Source organism: Pleuronectes platessa, chromosome 13 (genome assembly GCF_947347685.1).
Source record: "Pleuronectes platessa chromosome 13, fPlePla1.1, whole genome shotgun sequence".
NCBI lineage: Eukaryota > Metazoa > Chordata > Actinopteri > Pleuronectiformes > Pleuronectidae > Pleuronectes > Pleuronectes platessa.
This window is the reverse complement of record NC_070638.1, coordinates 3,169,801-3,184,582: the sequence shown is the minus strand read 5'-3', so window position 1 is coordinate 3,184,582 and position 14,782 is coordinate 3,169,801. Positions and strand designations below refer to the sequence as shown.

At 48.5% G+C, this 14,782-nt stretch overlaps 2 protein-coding genes across 3 annotated transcripts in view; both read right to left on the bottom strand.

Moving 5' to 3' along the window:
- mpz (myelin protein zero) overlaps positions 1-4,564 on the bottom strand; it is a 9,502-nt gene extending 4,938 nt beyond the window's left edge. Inside the window, exons 1-4 of the mRNA XM_053437901.1 lie at positions 4,361-4,564; positions 2,939-3,105; positions 1,188-1,401; positions 304-433 (exon numbers count right to left, since the gene is read on the bottom strand). Coding sequence (XP_053293876.1) covers positions 304-433; positions 1,188-1,401; positions 2,939-3,105; positions 4,361-4,406 — 557 coding nt within the window. The 5' untranslated portion in view covers positions 4,407-4,564. The remainder of the gene's footprint in view (positions 1-303; positions 434-1,187; positions 1,402-2,938; positions 3,106-4,360) is intronic.
- A 7,415-nt stretch (positions 4,565-11,979) lies between these two features.
- The window catches only part of lig1 (ligase I, DNA, ATP-dependent), a 43,176-nt gene continuing 40,373 nt past the window's right edge, over positions 11,980-14,782 (bottom strand). For both annotated transcript variants that reach the window (XM_053438563.1, XM_053438562.1), the window contains one exon: positions 11,980-12,175. In XM_053438563.1, the coding sequence (XP_053294538.1) occupies positions 12,101-12,175 (75 nt within the window). In that variant the 3' untranslated portion in view covers positions 11,980-12,100. The remainder of the gene's footprint in view (positions 12,176-14,782) is intronic.

Genomic DNA, 14,782 nt, shown 5'->3' with positions numbered 1-14,782 from the left:
TCCTGATGGAGTGGATCATCCACTCAGACACCTCTGCTCCATCACTTTGAACCCTCTTGCTTTGGACCCACGCAGGAAGGTTTTTTAGATTAAAGCGAGATTAAATCTAGATGAGAGATCATTATCCGTCTCTCTCCAGCTGACCAATTCCAAATCTAAGCGCAAATCAAAAGATGGCGGCCCTGCAGCTACGTCTTCTTGGCCACGCAGGTGTCGGTGCCAGGGATGGGCTCCGGCCTCAGCTCCAGTCCCTGGCACAGACCGGACCGGCAGAGCCCCGCTGGCCACAGGCCGGGCACTGACCTGACACTGAGGCTGAAGACACGGCGTGCCACCAGGAACCTCATCAGGTAGTAGATGACCACGATGAGCACCAGCAGGCCCAGCACCGACCCGATGATCGCCCCTGTGATCACGCCAGCCTGGATGGGCACTGTGGAGGAGCAGAGGAGGAGGTGGAGGAGAGGAGGAGGAGGAGAGGAGGAGTGTTAGAAGGTGGAGCAGAGAACAACGGAGACACTGTGAGGATAACGAGGAGGAAGAGCTGGAAAACAGGGAATCTGTGTAACACAAATATTGTGCAATTTATGTCAGAGTTTCTGAGATGATAAATATTAAAAAAAAAAGTTTGGCTCAGGTTTTAATGATCATTTTGAAAACTCTTCCTTGAATGCAAGAATTGTGCAAACAAGATAAACCCATAGTCTGGATTTGAGTCTGGATATCTTTGTAATTACTTTTTACTAATGTTATAGTTACAGTATTAAGCCTCAATTACACTTCTTTGCCATAAGGGTTTGATATCAACAGCTTAAGGTGAGAGTAGGGACATTGTAATAATGAGGGGGGGGGGGGGGGGGGGGTGAGCTGGAAGACGATGAGGGAGGAAGAGGGAGAGGAAAGAAATGGGAGGTGAAGGGGGAGACAAGAAGTGAGGCAACGATAGTGATCTCAAATGGGAGAAAGAGATGAGGTTGTAATTGATTTCATTTCCATTTAACGGGGGGGGGGGGGGGGGGGGGGGTTTAAGAGTTTGGAAAACGATTGTTTCTGCGATTGAGAACATTTGGCTTTCGACCAAAAAACTAAAACATTCACCATAACGCGCCATATGCCTCTCACTCCCCCCCCCCCCCCCCCTCCCCCCCCACCCCCCCCCCCCACCCCCCACCACCCGGTCACGTCACCTTTCTCAAAGACCAGCAGGCGGACGTTGGAGGGCCGGCCCACGATGTCTGGGGGGTTCTTGGCGTCGCAGGTGAAGGTTCCGTTGTCGGCGTAATCCAGGTTCTTCAGCAGGATGGAGCCGTCGCGGCGCCCGGGGTTCCCCACGAACTCCAGCCGGTCCCTGAACGGACCCTTGTTGTCCACGTAGGCAGCACCACCGGTGTAGTGGAAGATCTTTGAGAGGCAGAGCGGACGTGTCACTGTAGATTCACCTTCCTGTGGTGGCTCATAATTAATACACATCTTATAATATGGTATAATAAGAATAAACAAGTATATATCATAGATAGAATTGTGTGGATAGATAAATAAGATGAGTTTTAGATATCATATTGAAACGCAGGTATTATACGAACAGTAGAAATGTTTTTAAAATGGGAAAATCACAGATTTAATCCTGGGATAAGAGCTGGTTCAACCTCAACAAAGTCAAATTAGGTTTAATCTCTGCTTGTTTCATGAATCAGACAAAAACCTTTGATATGACACGAACGTATCAGGAATATAATGTGAAATCAAAAAACACCATGAAAACAGAAACAGCCACTTGAGACTGTCTCCGTTCAGGCGGGTGAAGGAATGAGTGACAGAAGATTTAAAAAACATGAAAGAGGAGTGAGATCTAGTTTCAGAGTGAGGCCACCGCGGGAGATGGATGAAGGCAGAGGAGGTGAGGGGAGGAGATAATGAGAGAGGAGGGGAGGGACAAAGCAGGAAGGGACGGGGAGGAGGAGATGAAGGGAGGTGGACAGAGGGAGGCGCAGTCAGGACGGGGAGATACGGAGAGATTAGAGAGATGGAAGAGCGATAAGGGCAGGAGGAGTGAAATTAAAGAGCAGGAGGTGGGCAAGGGGGGGGGGGGGAGAGAAGATGAGCAGAGAAAGTTTGTTGTTTCTTCAGATGCAAACTTTTAGAATAATTCAGTGCGGTTACAGAGGTGGTGACATTTGAGATAAGAAGCCGTCCTATGCAAATCATTTCTGTTTTGTAAGATTGCATTTTTGGTGAATCTGTGAACTATCGCCTCATGTTCCAGATATTAAAGCTGCAGGAACCAATCAATCAGCACGCCACGTGACATCATCAGGCCACTCCCCCTTTCCTGACTGAATGCTTTCTGGTCTTCGGGCCGGGCGGAGTCGGGAGATCTCCAAAACAAAAAAAGGTCTTTGCTCAGAAACAAAGACATTGTTGATGCCAGTTCAACAATCCTCTTCTGTTTGTTGCTTTTCGTCTTCTCAAATATTTAATTTTTGCGACTTCTTGAAAGTGGGAATAAAAAAAGATTAAGTCGGAGTGCGTGTTAGGATTTCATCTGAGGAGCAGAGGGACCGAGGACGCTCCTGATGACTGAGGTTAAATATCTCTCTCATCAGCTGCTCAACGCTTCATCGGCTTCACCAGCGACTCATTAACCGTGTGTGTGCCGAGCGGGGGGGGGGGGGGGGCGACCAGAGCCTCTTCAGCTGCCTGATGAGAAGCAGGCTGATGAGTCTGATGAGGCTGATGAGGCTGATGAGTCTGATGAGTCTGATGCGAGTGAGAAGTGGATTTTTACCTTTATTCTTTACAGCTTGCTTCATTATGACACCAAATATTGGGATATTATATATTTAACACTTGCATGCTAAGATGTTAGTGTACTGGTTGTAATATAATAGTATGTGTGTGTGTGTGTGTGTGTGTGTGTGTGTGTGTGTGTGTATATTACAGAGATGCTGTCCCGGGAGCCATCGGGCCTGTAGGTCCAGGAGAAGGTCACGTCCTCGGAGGTCCAGCGCCAGGAGAAGAAGGAGCAGGACAGCCGGATGTCCGAGCCCAGCAGGGCGTGGCGCTCCCAGCCCGTGTAAATCACTATGGCCTGGGACTGCTCGGGAACTGGGAGACACAAATCAGGTGGATGTTAATTTCACAGATCCCAACAAACCATTCCAAGCTGACAGAGGAGGAAGAAATACACAGAGTACCAGAAAGAAAAATCTCCTTTTTCTGTTTTCTACCATGAACAAATTGCAGAAAGTTTTAATAAAATCCTGAATATTGAATTTTTCAAACCCAATGTGATGACGAGAGCTTTTCATTAGTTTTCACCTTGATCTATAAGATGAATCACAAACACTCAGATTTGCACTTGACTGCGTCAGAGCCGACTTCCACTCAGACGTGCACTCGGTACATATTTACATTATTACTGGAATATCGGTGATAATCTGCAAAAGCCAGAGGGGAACTTCATTTTCTCCATTAATATGGATTACGTTGGCTTAATGTGCACCGCTAATGCTTAAATAATATTTAATGATTGATGTTAATTTGGTTTTAGCTGCAAAATCAATATTTTACTTCCCCCGGAAAAAAATTGCAGTCGGCATCTCAAACAACCCCCGAGGCCCCGGGGAGCCGAGCACACACCTGCCACCAGAAGAACCAGTAACAACATCCCTGCTGGCTCCCAGTGGCACGTGAAGCCCGTGAACTGGTCACAGTACTCCGAGCTATATCGAAATTAATGCCCCGTGTGTTCTTGAGTTTCTTTTAACAGCCGGTTTCAGAGCTTCCACTGTAGCCGTCCTTGAGCAGTGTGGCGTTAGTGCAGCCAGCCCCTGCACAACCTGTCACTGGAATCACGCTCGACACTTTTAATTAAAATCCTGACAAAACTAACGCAAATATCTGACAGAAGGGGAAATGGAAAAACACGGCCGCATCTGTCTGAGAGCAGGAACTCAGCCGACCCTCGGTTTAGAAGTCACAACATTAGAGCTTTATAGAAACCGTGCAGGGCCACGGATAATACACCTGGAGAGAAAGTGTGTTCTCCTACCGGTGCCCTATCGGCCTTTTGGAACTAATGAATAGAGCAAAGAACCGAGATATTCATTTAAATGCTTTAGTGTGATATTAATGCAGCGTGCAGGAATGTTACACTTCATTTAGAGATCACTCAATTCACTGCTGACCCCTTTTTGTATCATCGTCAACTCCATTAATTTGCAGGAAAACAGGAAAAACCCTCTTCATCATATTCTAATTTAACCTTTGACCTCACTTCAGTGCAGAGAAAATACAGATGGAATTTCAGAGTCGGCTTCTGCATTGAAATATAATGATATTTTCTAATTCTGAATTTTACCTATTCCCAGGAGGACGACCGACGCCAGCGCCAAAACCGTCAGCATGGTCTCAGGCGTCCACGGAGCTCCGGGTGAGAAACTGGTGCCGGTGCAGATGTGACAGGAGCCCGTCGAGGAAGAGTCCCAGATGTGGAGGGAGAGAGAGAGAGAGAGATAGAGAGAGAGAGAGAGAGGAGCTGAGCGAGGACCCCAGGACAGACGGCTTCCAAACAGGACAACAACACAAAACCCACTGTCCCCTGGTTTATACCCAACCACACCCCTCGCCCAGGACCGGGCCCGGCCCATTCCTCCTCTCCACCCCTCCACCCCTCCCCATCTCCTCCACCACCACCACCACCACCTCCTCCTCCACCCGTTTTCTCTCCATTTCAACCCTCATTGAAACAAATTGCACACATTATCGTTTGAAGTGGAGTAAAGATATGCTGGCGAGAGGCACCTGCTTTGTACAGTAGCCACTGAATTAATCGGGTAAACAATGGGCAACTCGGGGGGGAATGTGCAAACTCGGCAGAATCCCACCATGGATGGATGTACTGGTTCCATTACAGCCGTGGTGTGACGGAGCTGAGGAGCTAATCAGCGTGTGCATGTGAGACAGGGAATCATGACCATCTGCAGCCACTCTGCATGTGATCACCATGTGTGAGTGTTACATGCTGGGAAGCTGTTTGGGTCTGTTTACTGGGAGGACGGGGGATCCTGCAGTGAGGTCAGCCCAGTGCGCTCTGCTCCATCCCCATCCCTCGCTCTCCTCTGCACTTTCACCGAGCTCTGAGGCCAGCGGCCCGAACAAAGCCCCGACTCTTCAGGCTCGCTCTCTCTCTCTCTCCTCCCTCTCTCCAGATTCCTGTCATTTGCTGATGTCTGGCACTTGGAGACAATGGGGAGAGGGGGGGACAGGGGCCGACTGGTGTTCGCCCGCCTGTCAATGGAGCTTTCTTCCTCTGCGGCCTCACCCTCTTCGCCTCGGTTTCTCCTCCGGCCCGGACAAAGCTGCGTATTGAAAGTGAAGCGCCCACTCCTCTCTTTTTCCAGTAGCACAGACAGTGAGTGTAGGGGGGGGGGGGGGGGGGCCTGCTATATATAGATGGGTTGATATCAGGACAGGACAAGTGGCAGCAGCAGATCCAGACGCAGGGCGAGAGAAGGAGGTGCACGGGGAGGCAGCGTGTGCATGAGAGGGGAACTCGGCAAAAAGCCTCATTTCTGGAGGCCTCATTCCATCATGTTGTCACACGTCATAAATATGCATTCATTTGGCCACTGGCACAGTAAAAGTGAATACACGCACAAATTACTGGTGTGCGGTGCTCCACCAGCTTCAGCCAATACACAGGCTGGATTCACTTACCCTCCACATGAAGTGTACACCATATCAATCATAATGTGACTCCTCCCATCCCCTCAGGAGAGTGTATTTGATGAGTGAGAAGAGGAGGAGGTGCTCGACCAGGAGGCCCACTCCACCCACTTCACTCTGTGGTTTTTATCGAGCCTCCTCATCCAGGTTTTTTTTTCCGGTGCTAGAAATAAAAGCATCTCCTGTGCGATGGAGCTCTGGGCCAAGACAGAGGAGGAACATTCAGCTGCTGATCCAACTTCTGCTTACATTCCAGAACCAGGACATAAATTCCCGGCACTTATGACGGATCGCAGCCGCTCACTCATCTGAACGCCGCGCTGATGGATCAGCTGAACAAAATGGACCATCTGCCAACTTGTTGGCGCCATCAACTGTCTAAGCTTTGGCTTGAAGGTCTAAATTGCGACATCCTTAACAATTATGGCAGATCCTGCCTTCGGGCTCCAGGGAGACAGGGGGATTCTTTATGAGCCTGGCAGGTGCAGAACGTGGCAAGCGCCCAAACCCGTCAGCTCCGTGTGATGGTGGCAGCAGCAGTGGCTGAGCTTGGCAGCAGGAAACTGTATCACATATAGAGCGAGGCCCCCCCCGTTCCTTGCCCTGGCAGTGATAATGCACACTAATGTAGGAGAGGAAGAGTTTATCTGCTGCTAAATTATACAGAGAGGAGGAGGAGAGAGGAGCAGACAGAGCAAACTGGATCTGTGGAGCCATTTAGAGATTTTTGTTAAGTTATACATGAGCCTGCAGCCGCGGTTTAGTGTTATTCAGGTGGACGGGGCTTCATCAGTGGCTGTTATTAGAGATGACTGAATACACAAAGCACCTCAGGCTTCAGCCACCGTGTGAATGTCTGCCTGTGTAACTCATCAGCCTCGTTTCAGGGCCTGAGACAGTGGCCTGCGTCGCTAGACACCCGTGGAAATTTACAGAGCATATTTTCTTGTGATATTGTAATTTCCTTTGACGCAGAATCATTTCCAATGGGATGACAAAAAAGGGAAAGGCGAGCACAGAGTCGAGAGACCGCGGGATAATCACATTCTGGGAAAGCGTCCCGACTTGTAGATGTTAGGGGCTCTTGTCAACTCGATCCATGTCTAATTTCTCTGCTGTGTTGAGTGTGTTTGTCACAGTCGAGTGCCGCCGTGATCACAAGGCAGGCTGGCAGATGTGCAGAGGGGGGGGGAATGTCTTCTTCTAAATGTGGACAGCTTCTGTGAATGGAGGGCGCCTCTCAGACGGGACGGCTGGAGGGTTCCTCGACGCTCGAGATGGGACAAAGAGACGCACGCCACCGAGGAGCTGGTTCACGCAAAGGTCATCAGACTAACGACCGCCAACGAGGATCCAGTGGAGTGCACGGCAATCATACCCCCCTTCAGCACAAGCCCCCCCCCCCCGGTGAAGCGCCGACATGTGGGTAACAAACAACCGGCGCCATCATAAACCAATCATCAAGTGGTCTCGTAAATGACTGGATGGGCAGTTTGGCTGCGGGGGTTGGATGATCAAGAGAAACAGATCCACGACCAAATGCAGCAAATGAGCCGAGGCGAGCAATTGGCCAGAAAACTATCAGAAGTTAAAGGCTGGAGGGCGGAATTAAATAAAAGTACAGCAGTGCTCATTTGCCATCTAGGCTCCTGATAGGACGCAGGTCAGCAACCGGCCGCCAAGAGAAGCTCAGTCAGAGCCACTCAGCAGCATCTGATCTGAATACAGCTATCACCCTGTAGAGCAGTGATTCCCAATGAGGGGTCACTGGTCATTCAGTCATTTCCATCCATCCATCGTATATATAATGTGTTTCCTCTGAGGGGACTGGTGCCAACACACCCGGGACAGGTCACCAGCTTATCACAGGGCAAACACGTGAACTAATTTAGATGTTTGAGCAGAGAAGTTGAGATAACGGTCACTTGAGTTTAGTCGACAGGGCTGGGGGGGGGGGCTAGGATCCATTGATATAGAGGAGAGTCATCTGTAGCTTCTTAAGAACCTTTTCCACAAAAACACGACTCACATCTGGGCTCTGTCTGCGATGGGATGGAGACAATCAACATTCCCTCCCTGGTCATATGACTCTGAAGTAAAGACGGGGTTTTTATTTACTCTGATCGGCTGTGATGAGGTGAGAGAGCACCAAGATTCTCCTTTCATGATGTTGAACATGACGTGAGATGAACTTCTTTACAGTCAACGGGCTGGAGCTGTTTTGGCAAATCTACGTATAAACAACAGGTCTCTTGGCAAACGCTTCAAACTTCCACCTTTAACTTCAAGTGACAAAGACCAAGGGCAGCAAATTAAATTCACGACTCTTGTGTTGAGGAAACAAAGGACAAAAGGTTTATGACGTGGTTATAGATCCAGTCCCCAGAAGAGAGAGGGGTCAGGGAAACAGGGTATTTTGTTATGTAATGGGGAGGATTCGTTGGCACAGGCACATAAACTGGTTTAACTGAGCTGATGAGGTTCTGTGATGAGTCACCAGCACATCCAGCTCTGACCCTGGTGTTGAGGACCTGGGTGGAGACCGAGGGACGAGGGAAATCATATAAAAAAAGGGCCGAAATAACCGGGGGCCTGACATCATCAAATCCGAAAGGTTACTGGCCAACGCTCGGCGCTCCTGCTCAAGAAAAACATTATTGATATTCCGTGGGCTGGGCCGGGGCACAATGGCCGGGCCTGTCCCTCCCTCTCTCCCTCATGGCCTGGCATGGCCGAGATGTCACAGAGAGCACCAAACAAATGGATGGAGGGATAGAAAAGGATGGAGGGACGGGGAGGAGGCGGAGGAGAACAAACGCATTGTTCTCCGGGTGGAGAAAGGGGTATTGTGACCAAGACAGATAGCTCATGTGGGTGGGGTGGGGTGGGGTGGGGGGCAACAGAGGACAGAGAAAGGTGAAACCAGGCAGTTTTTTTTATAGACGCCCCTTCTTCTTCTTCACGAGCGTCAGAGGGAATCCATAACCCTGCTTCAGGGGACTCGTCCTAAAACTTTAAAGAGAAACGCAGCGGGGACGAGTCTTCAGCTCAGAGGAGACGTCCTCGGCTTCCCTCTCGTCTGTCCCCACACCAGCTCCGGGTGCTTTTGTAGAAAACCTTTCCCAACACGACCTTTAATCACATTTTCCCATGATGCAGAGGGGGTTTGGAGCAGGTAGCTGCAGCCTCCTCCCGGCGGGACCTGGTCTGAACGGGTGACTTGATGTGAACTAACAGCACAGCTGCTCCAACCCAGGCTGGGAGCTCGAGGGGCGACGGAGGCTGCTGTGCTGCGGTGCCCTGCAGGCGCCTGATGTGCACCAGCCGCCCCCCCCCCCAGTAAACATCAATGACACACACACACACAGACACATACACAACCACGGGCAGTTAACCAGGCACCCACACTGAGATGATAAAAAAAGAAAACCCATTCATACATGTACAAAAGGAAACAAATCCAAAAACGTCTCAGCGTGCAGGGACTTGAACTCAACACAAAAGATACACAAAGAATCAAAGACCTTCACACTTCCCTTCACTTACACAATCCAACGTACACAAATTAGGAGAAGAGGTTTGCCGCATTACACACTCAGAGTAAATCACAACAAAAGCCCGGATCATACAACGCACACAATATGAAACAGGATTCATTACATATTTGCATTTTCAATATTTCATGCTCTGGTGCCTGTTTGATTTCCATTAGGGTTTTTTTCCCCATCCCTCTCACTGGCTGATTCAAGACCAGTTCTAACACAACAGCTGACAAGTGATATTAGAAATTCAGATTTAGTAACATCAGCAAGTTGTTTCTGTGTTCATGACGTCCAAGATGAGAGTGCGTTTGATATTTTACAGTTTATGTTTTTATATCTGTAAACAGGGATAACAATATGTCTGTGAAGGTTCATATCCCCGATGAGACCTGAGACCATGTTGTCATGTGATCGCACCTTTGAATTACCCATGAGCACCTGGGGCTGTTGGATCTCACCCACGTTAGAGTCTTAAACTTCCTTTTAACTTCCCCGTCGCAAAGTTTCACGATTGTATCTTGAGCAGTTGTGCGGCTTTTATGTTGATAGAATCTTTTCCAGCGACAGACACACACCTGCCGACGTCTCCAGCTGCAGTCGGTGTCTCCTGCAGCACGTTTACAACACACAAACACACACTCACACACACACACACACACACAGGGTAAACAACTCCAGCCTTGCTGTGGCAGCCGGTAAAAAAATAAATAAGAGTACATAAAAACAGCAGCAGATGAAAAGGGCGGGCGAAAGCTGGATTCTGAATTTCCATGATTATTCCACCACAATGGTTTCCTTCTCCAACTCCCCGTCAGCAGACACAGGACACAGCCCACAAACACAAATAATAGGCAAACCACCAACTGTGCAGTGTGCACACTCGCACACAGAGATGGCATAACAAACAAGCAGTGGTCTCACAGCCTCCCGAGTGTCGGTAACACAAACCGCTCTGAACGTGGACGCGGTGACGCCGGCGAGCCGCACGCTGCGTGAGTCACCGCGCCGTGCAGGAGAGCTTGATGTGTGGCTCCTTGCAACCGCACAACTGCCAGCGACAAGGTACAACTCCCTGCTGCGGCTCTGGAGCAAGGCATTACTGATCACCTGGTAAACACGCCCCACCCCCCCAGGATTAGAGAGAGATTGGGGTTCACAGCCACGCTAAGAGCTGTGAGGCTAAATCCCAACCACAACCCACCGATATCGAACCACCGGTGTTTGTCATGATGTTATTGCAGCGTGGACGCGACAGTTTGTTCATTAGCTTCCAGACACAGTCCAGATGAGGCTGATGGGGATCGTCATCAGCTCCGCAGGTGGATCTGATCGTAAACTTTACGAGAGGAATTAACATATCGACTCCTCTGAGGTCCCTGCAGGAGGAAGTCGGGGGATCGGCCCAACGATAACATTCATCCTGGGGGGGGCATGAATGTGAGAGTGGCCTGATATCAAAGTGATGGGGGTGAAAGCGGCTGCTGAGCGACTCCATGTGTGAGCCTCACGGTGGCATTAGAGGAAAAGGTCAGCAAATCACCGAAGCCTATGGTGGTTCACCCTCTTGGGACCATGAATCCACTACTAAATGTCAAGGAAGAGCAATTAACCTCAAAACTGGACAGTGAGAGATGGAGACGGTCCCCCAAAGGTGAAGACAAATAGTCTGGATTGCCCCCTGGTGGCTGGCTGCGGTATGGATCATGAACCCCGTGTCCTCCATGTTAGTGGATGGGCCGAAATAAAAAGTACATTTTCTCAGATGGTTTACGGGAGCTCGATTTATTTCTATGTGTTCGTTTCTCATTAGTTATTCTTTGCTATAAAATCAGGCAAAGACTCCAAATGACGTCTTCGGCCTTCGGATCGTTTGGCTGGAAATAAGCAAACAGCTCCACTTGAATGCTGAGAGCTAGTTTCTCTGCAGAGTAATAAAAACCGTTGTTTGGGTCTTTCATGCAGATCTGTCGCCCTCGTAGGATTTGAACCTGCACAACTCAATCATTCAGCATCTGTGAACAAAGGGATTCACAGACACTCGCTTGTTGATCGTGCTCTTAATGAGAGTGAGAAGCACAAACACCGGTTAAACCTCAACTCCTCTCGCTCGGCATCGCAGCAGAGGAAACTCACAATCCTCCTCGCTCCTCCATTAATAACCGTCCGTCCTTGGCTCTCAATCTGCTGCCCCCCCTTCCCCTCCCTCCACCTCTCTACTGCCTCCACACACACCCGGCAGCCCTCTGATTGATTCAGGCTGGACAGTTAGTGGATTTCCATCATCTAATGCAAGCTGTGAGTGCTTCTCTTTTGTCCTGCTGTTTGAGCAACTGTCAGCTCCGGCGTCTTTTTCGGCTTCTAATAAGGTTCCTGGCAGCCGGCGAGCTCCTTGGCTCGGCCTCGTCCTGAGCTCCACGCGCCTAATGCACTTTTGCCGCCACCTTTCGAGTTCTTCAGCAGAAACCCCGGCCAGGTGAAAGGATTGGTATGCGTTCCAGTACATTCCATGTTTTGCCGGGGCGGTTCTGCACAGTGAATTTTTGATAAGAGATCTATTAAGGGGGTAGATGTGAGTTGATCTGGAGGGTTTTAAAATTGATGTTCTCCATACGCAGCGAGATATTTACACAACTTTGGCTCGGAAACGGAAAAAGATCACAGCCAGTGAAGCAGCAGCTTCGAATCGTCAATAACACAAACAGTCGGGAGCTTAAAACTGGAAGGAGCCTTTATTTTCATTTCATTACAACAAGAAAGAAGATATTTACAATTACATTGAGATTTGTCGATATTCATCTATTTTTTTTCTTCCGGCAGATGACTGCAGATGATCAGTAGTAGTCCTCTGGGTCGACTTTGTCCCCCTGGTTCTGGATCTGCTGCTGCTTCTTGTACAAATCAGCGATCTGCAGCACATGAGATGGACAGAGATCGAGCGGGGAGGGGAAGGAGGGGGGGGGCAGGATGGATGTGGGGGGGGGGGGGGGAGAGAAGATCATGAAGTCAGGTCAGTAACATGAAGAGGAAAAGCTAAAAATAACAGTTTGATTATTCATATCCTGGGCTTTGAAGCCGGGGACTCCCAGCTGCCGACTGGGAGACGGAGGTTGCGATCACTGGAGCTCACCGGGGTTCGGGTGGAGGGAGGTGGGGGGGGGGGGGGGGTGAGGAGGCCCTACAATGAATAATGTGTGAGCAGCGAGTCCGACCAGTCTCCTCAGCACAAGCACCAGTACAGCGGGGCGGGGACACACTGAAACATCCCATTGGTTCTCCTGCACAGGATAGAGGCGACTGAGATGTTCTCAAAAGTTTCTTTAATTGAAACTTGTGTTGTTCTGACGAGTGTGTGTTGGTGCAGCCTCGTTGTTAACACCTGAGAGAAAGTGTAACTCTGTGAAGCTTCGATATCACGGCTCCGACTCTAACAAGCACAAGCCAGGACTCCTCCGGCAGCAGATGGCTGCTCAAGTCGGTGAAAACTCACATTATGCTGCGGCTCACATCTAATGAAGGCGGGGGAAAAAGTTTGGGCTCAGGTAGAAAAAGAGAAAATCCAAACTTGAGCTGAATTCTGTCAGTCTCATTAAAACTCAGGGTTTCCTGTTTGCTGATAAACAACAACAACAACATGCTCGTCTGATATCGGGGCTTCCATTTTTAAACAGGAAGTTGTTTGTGTGTCCAGTTGGTTCGATGCTGGCGAGGGCGACTTCAGAGTTTGAGTGGCGCCTGGAGACGGTTCCTCCAACAAAGCGGTGGAAGGTGAAACAAACCAGAGAGGAACATGGCTGCTGTTCGTCTGGCTGGAGGCGGGCGGCTCGAACGTGAGATTGATTTTAATGTGCGATTGATAAAAGCAGCCTCCGATGTTTTAGTGCGTCTCAGAGAAAGTTTGATGTAACACAAACTGCCACTTATAGACAGAAATGGATGAATTATCACCCGGTGTTAACGATGCAGGTTTTCAGATTTGAGCCCAAACAATCTGCTGATTTATATCTTGTTGTTTATCAAACAAAAATGCAGAACATTTGGTTTTTACGGCTTCGGGGTTGGAAGGATTTACTGTGGGGACATCTTTAAGGGGGGGGGGGGGGACTGAAGATGTCACCTGAGGCTTATTGTGATCAGCTTTTCTTTTACATCTATTTCTCTGATCTATAACAAATTAATCCATTAGCAGAGAAGATGATCAGTTCTGAGAATAATCCTCCACATCAGATAAATATTAGGCCACAATCAGAATCTGTTTATTCCTTTAAATTAGAGAAAGTTCAACTTCATTTAATGTGTTAAAAACAGCAAGTTTTAATTTTCTCGAAGACATTCTTGACTTTTATTTAATGTTTTAACAACCACATAATTAATTGTTTAATCCTGAATCTAATTAGCAGGAAATGGTTTGTTGAGCCTGTCGTTGTTATATTTATTCTAATTAGACTAAACTGTTTTAGGTTTATAAATAAATAAGGACAGAGAAGCTGAGAGTAAAAAGATAAATACTGAATTTATCTTTAAGGAAAATCGATTATTTTCTTCTATTTTCAGAGAACGTGAATCCGCCTCTGCAGAAGCAGCTAAACAGGTTGTTTATTATATTCAGTGTTTGATCTGTGCACTGACTAGTGATCAGTTCACTTTGGTTGAGTTATGATAAAATAATGAGGAGCTGCTGGGTCCACAGGCAGGTCAGAGAGCAGCGAGGAAACACTGAGAATAAATAAAAACATCTGAACAAAAAGCATATAGTTAATTTCTCTCTTTGATAAATGGTCTCAGAGACAAAGTGCAGTGACCAGTAGTGATCACAGAGAAACCACCAGAAGGTTCAGTGTCCAGTGTGTATGTGTGTGTGTGTGTGTGTGTGTGTGTGTGTGTGTGTGTGTGTGTGTGTGTTCAGGTGGAAGCTCAGTTGACCTGCACATCTCTACTGTACAACAACTCTCACAGTTTGCTGCATGATGATATATCTCCCTCACTGGAGTCCTGAGGCGCTGCTGCTGCCCACTCTCCCACAGCTCCCACAGCTCCCACAGCTCTGTGCTGGGATGTGCAGCGAGAGGACGCAGCATTAAACAATGCTGGTGTAAAAATAAAAAATACACTCAGTCCTTGTGGTGCTGGTCACCCTTGAAATGTTACAGGACGCCTCTTGTGAGGTGAGCGTGATGATGCATCATCTCCACACGACTCTTAAAGTAACATGGTCCGACTCACATGTGACGTTGTTAACACAAAGTTTGACCTCGTGTGCATCACAACAAACTCATTTCATATGTGATGCTTTAAATCTGACTTCATTCTGTACTTCACTGAACTGATGGCTTCACGTCACTCAGGTGGTTTTGTGTCCTTCCTTCTGTTTGTGGATTTATTTGTCAGCAGGATAACACAAAAACTATTTCCATAAACTTGTTGGGAGGTTTTCTTTAGTCTCTAGATAATAAGTTCGTCCTTGTACCTGCCGACCGGTTCATAAACGTCCGGGTTCACATCTCTTCCCTCACATG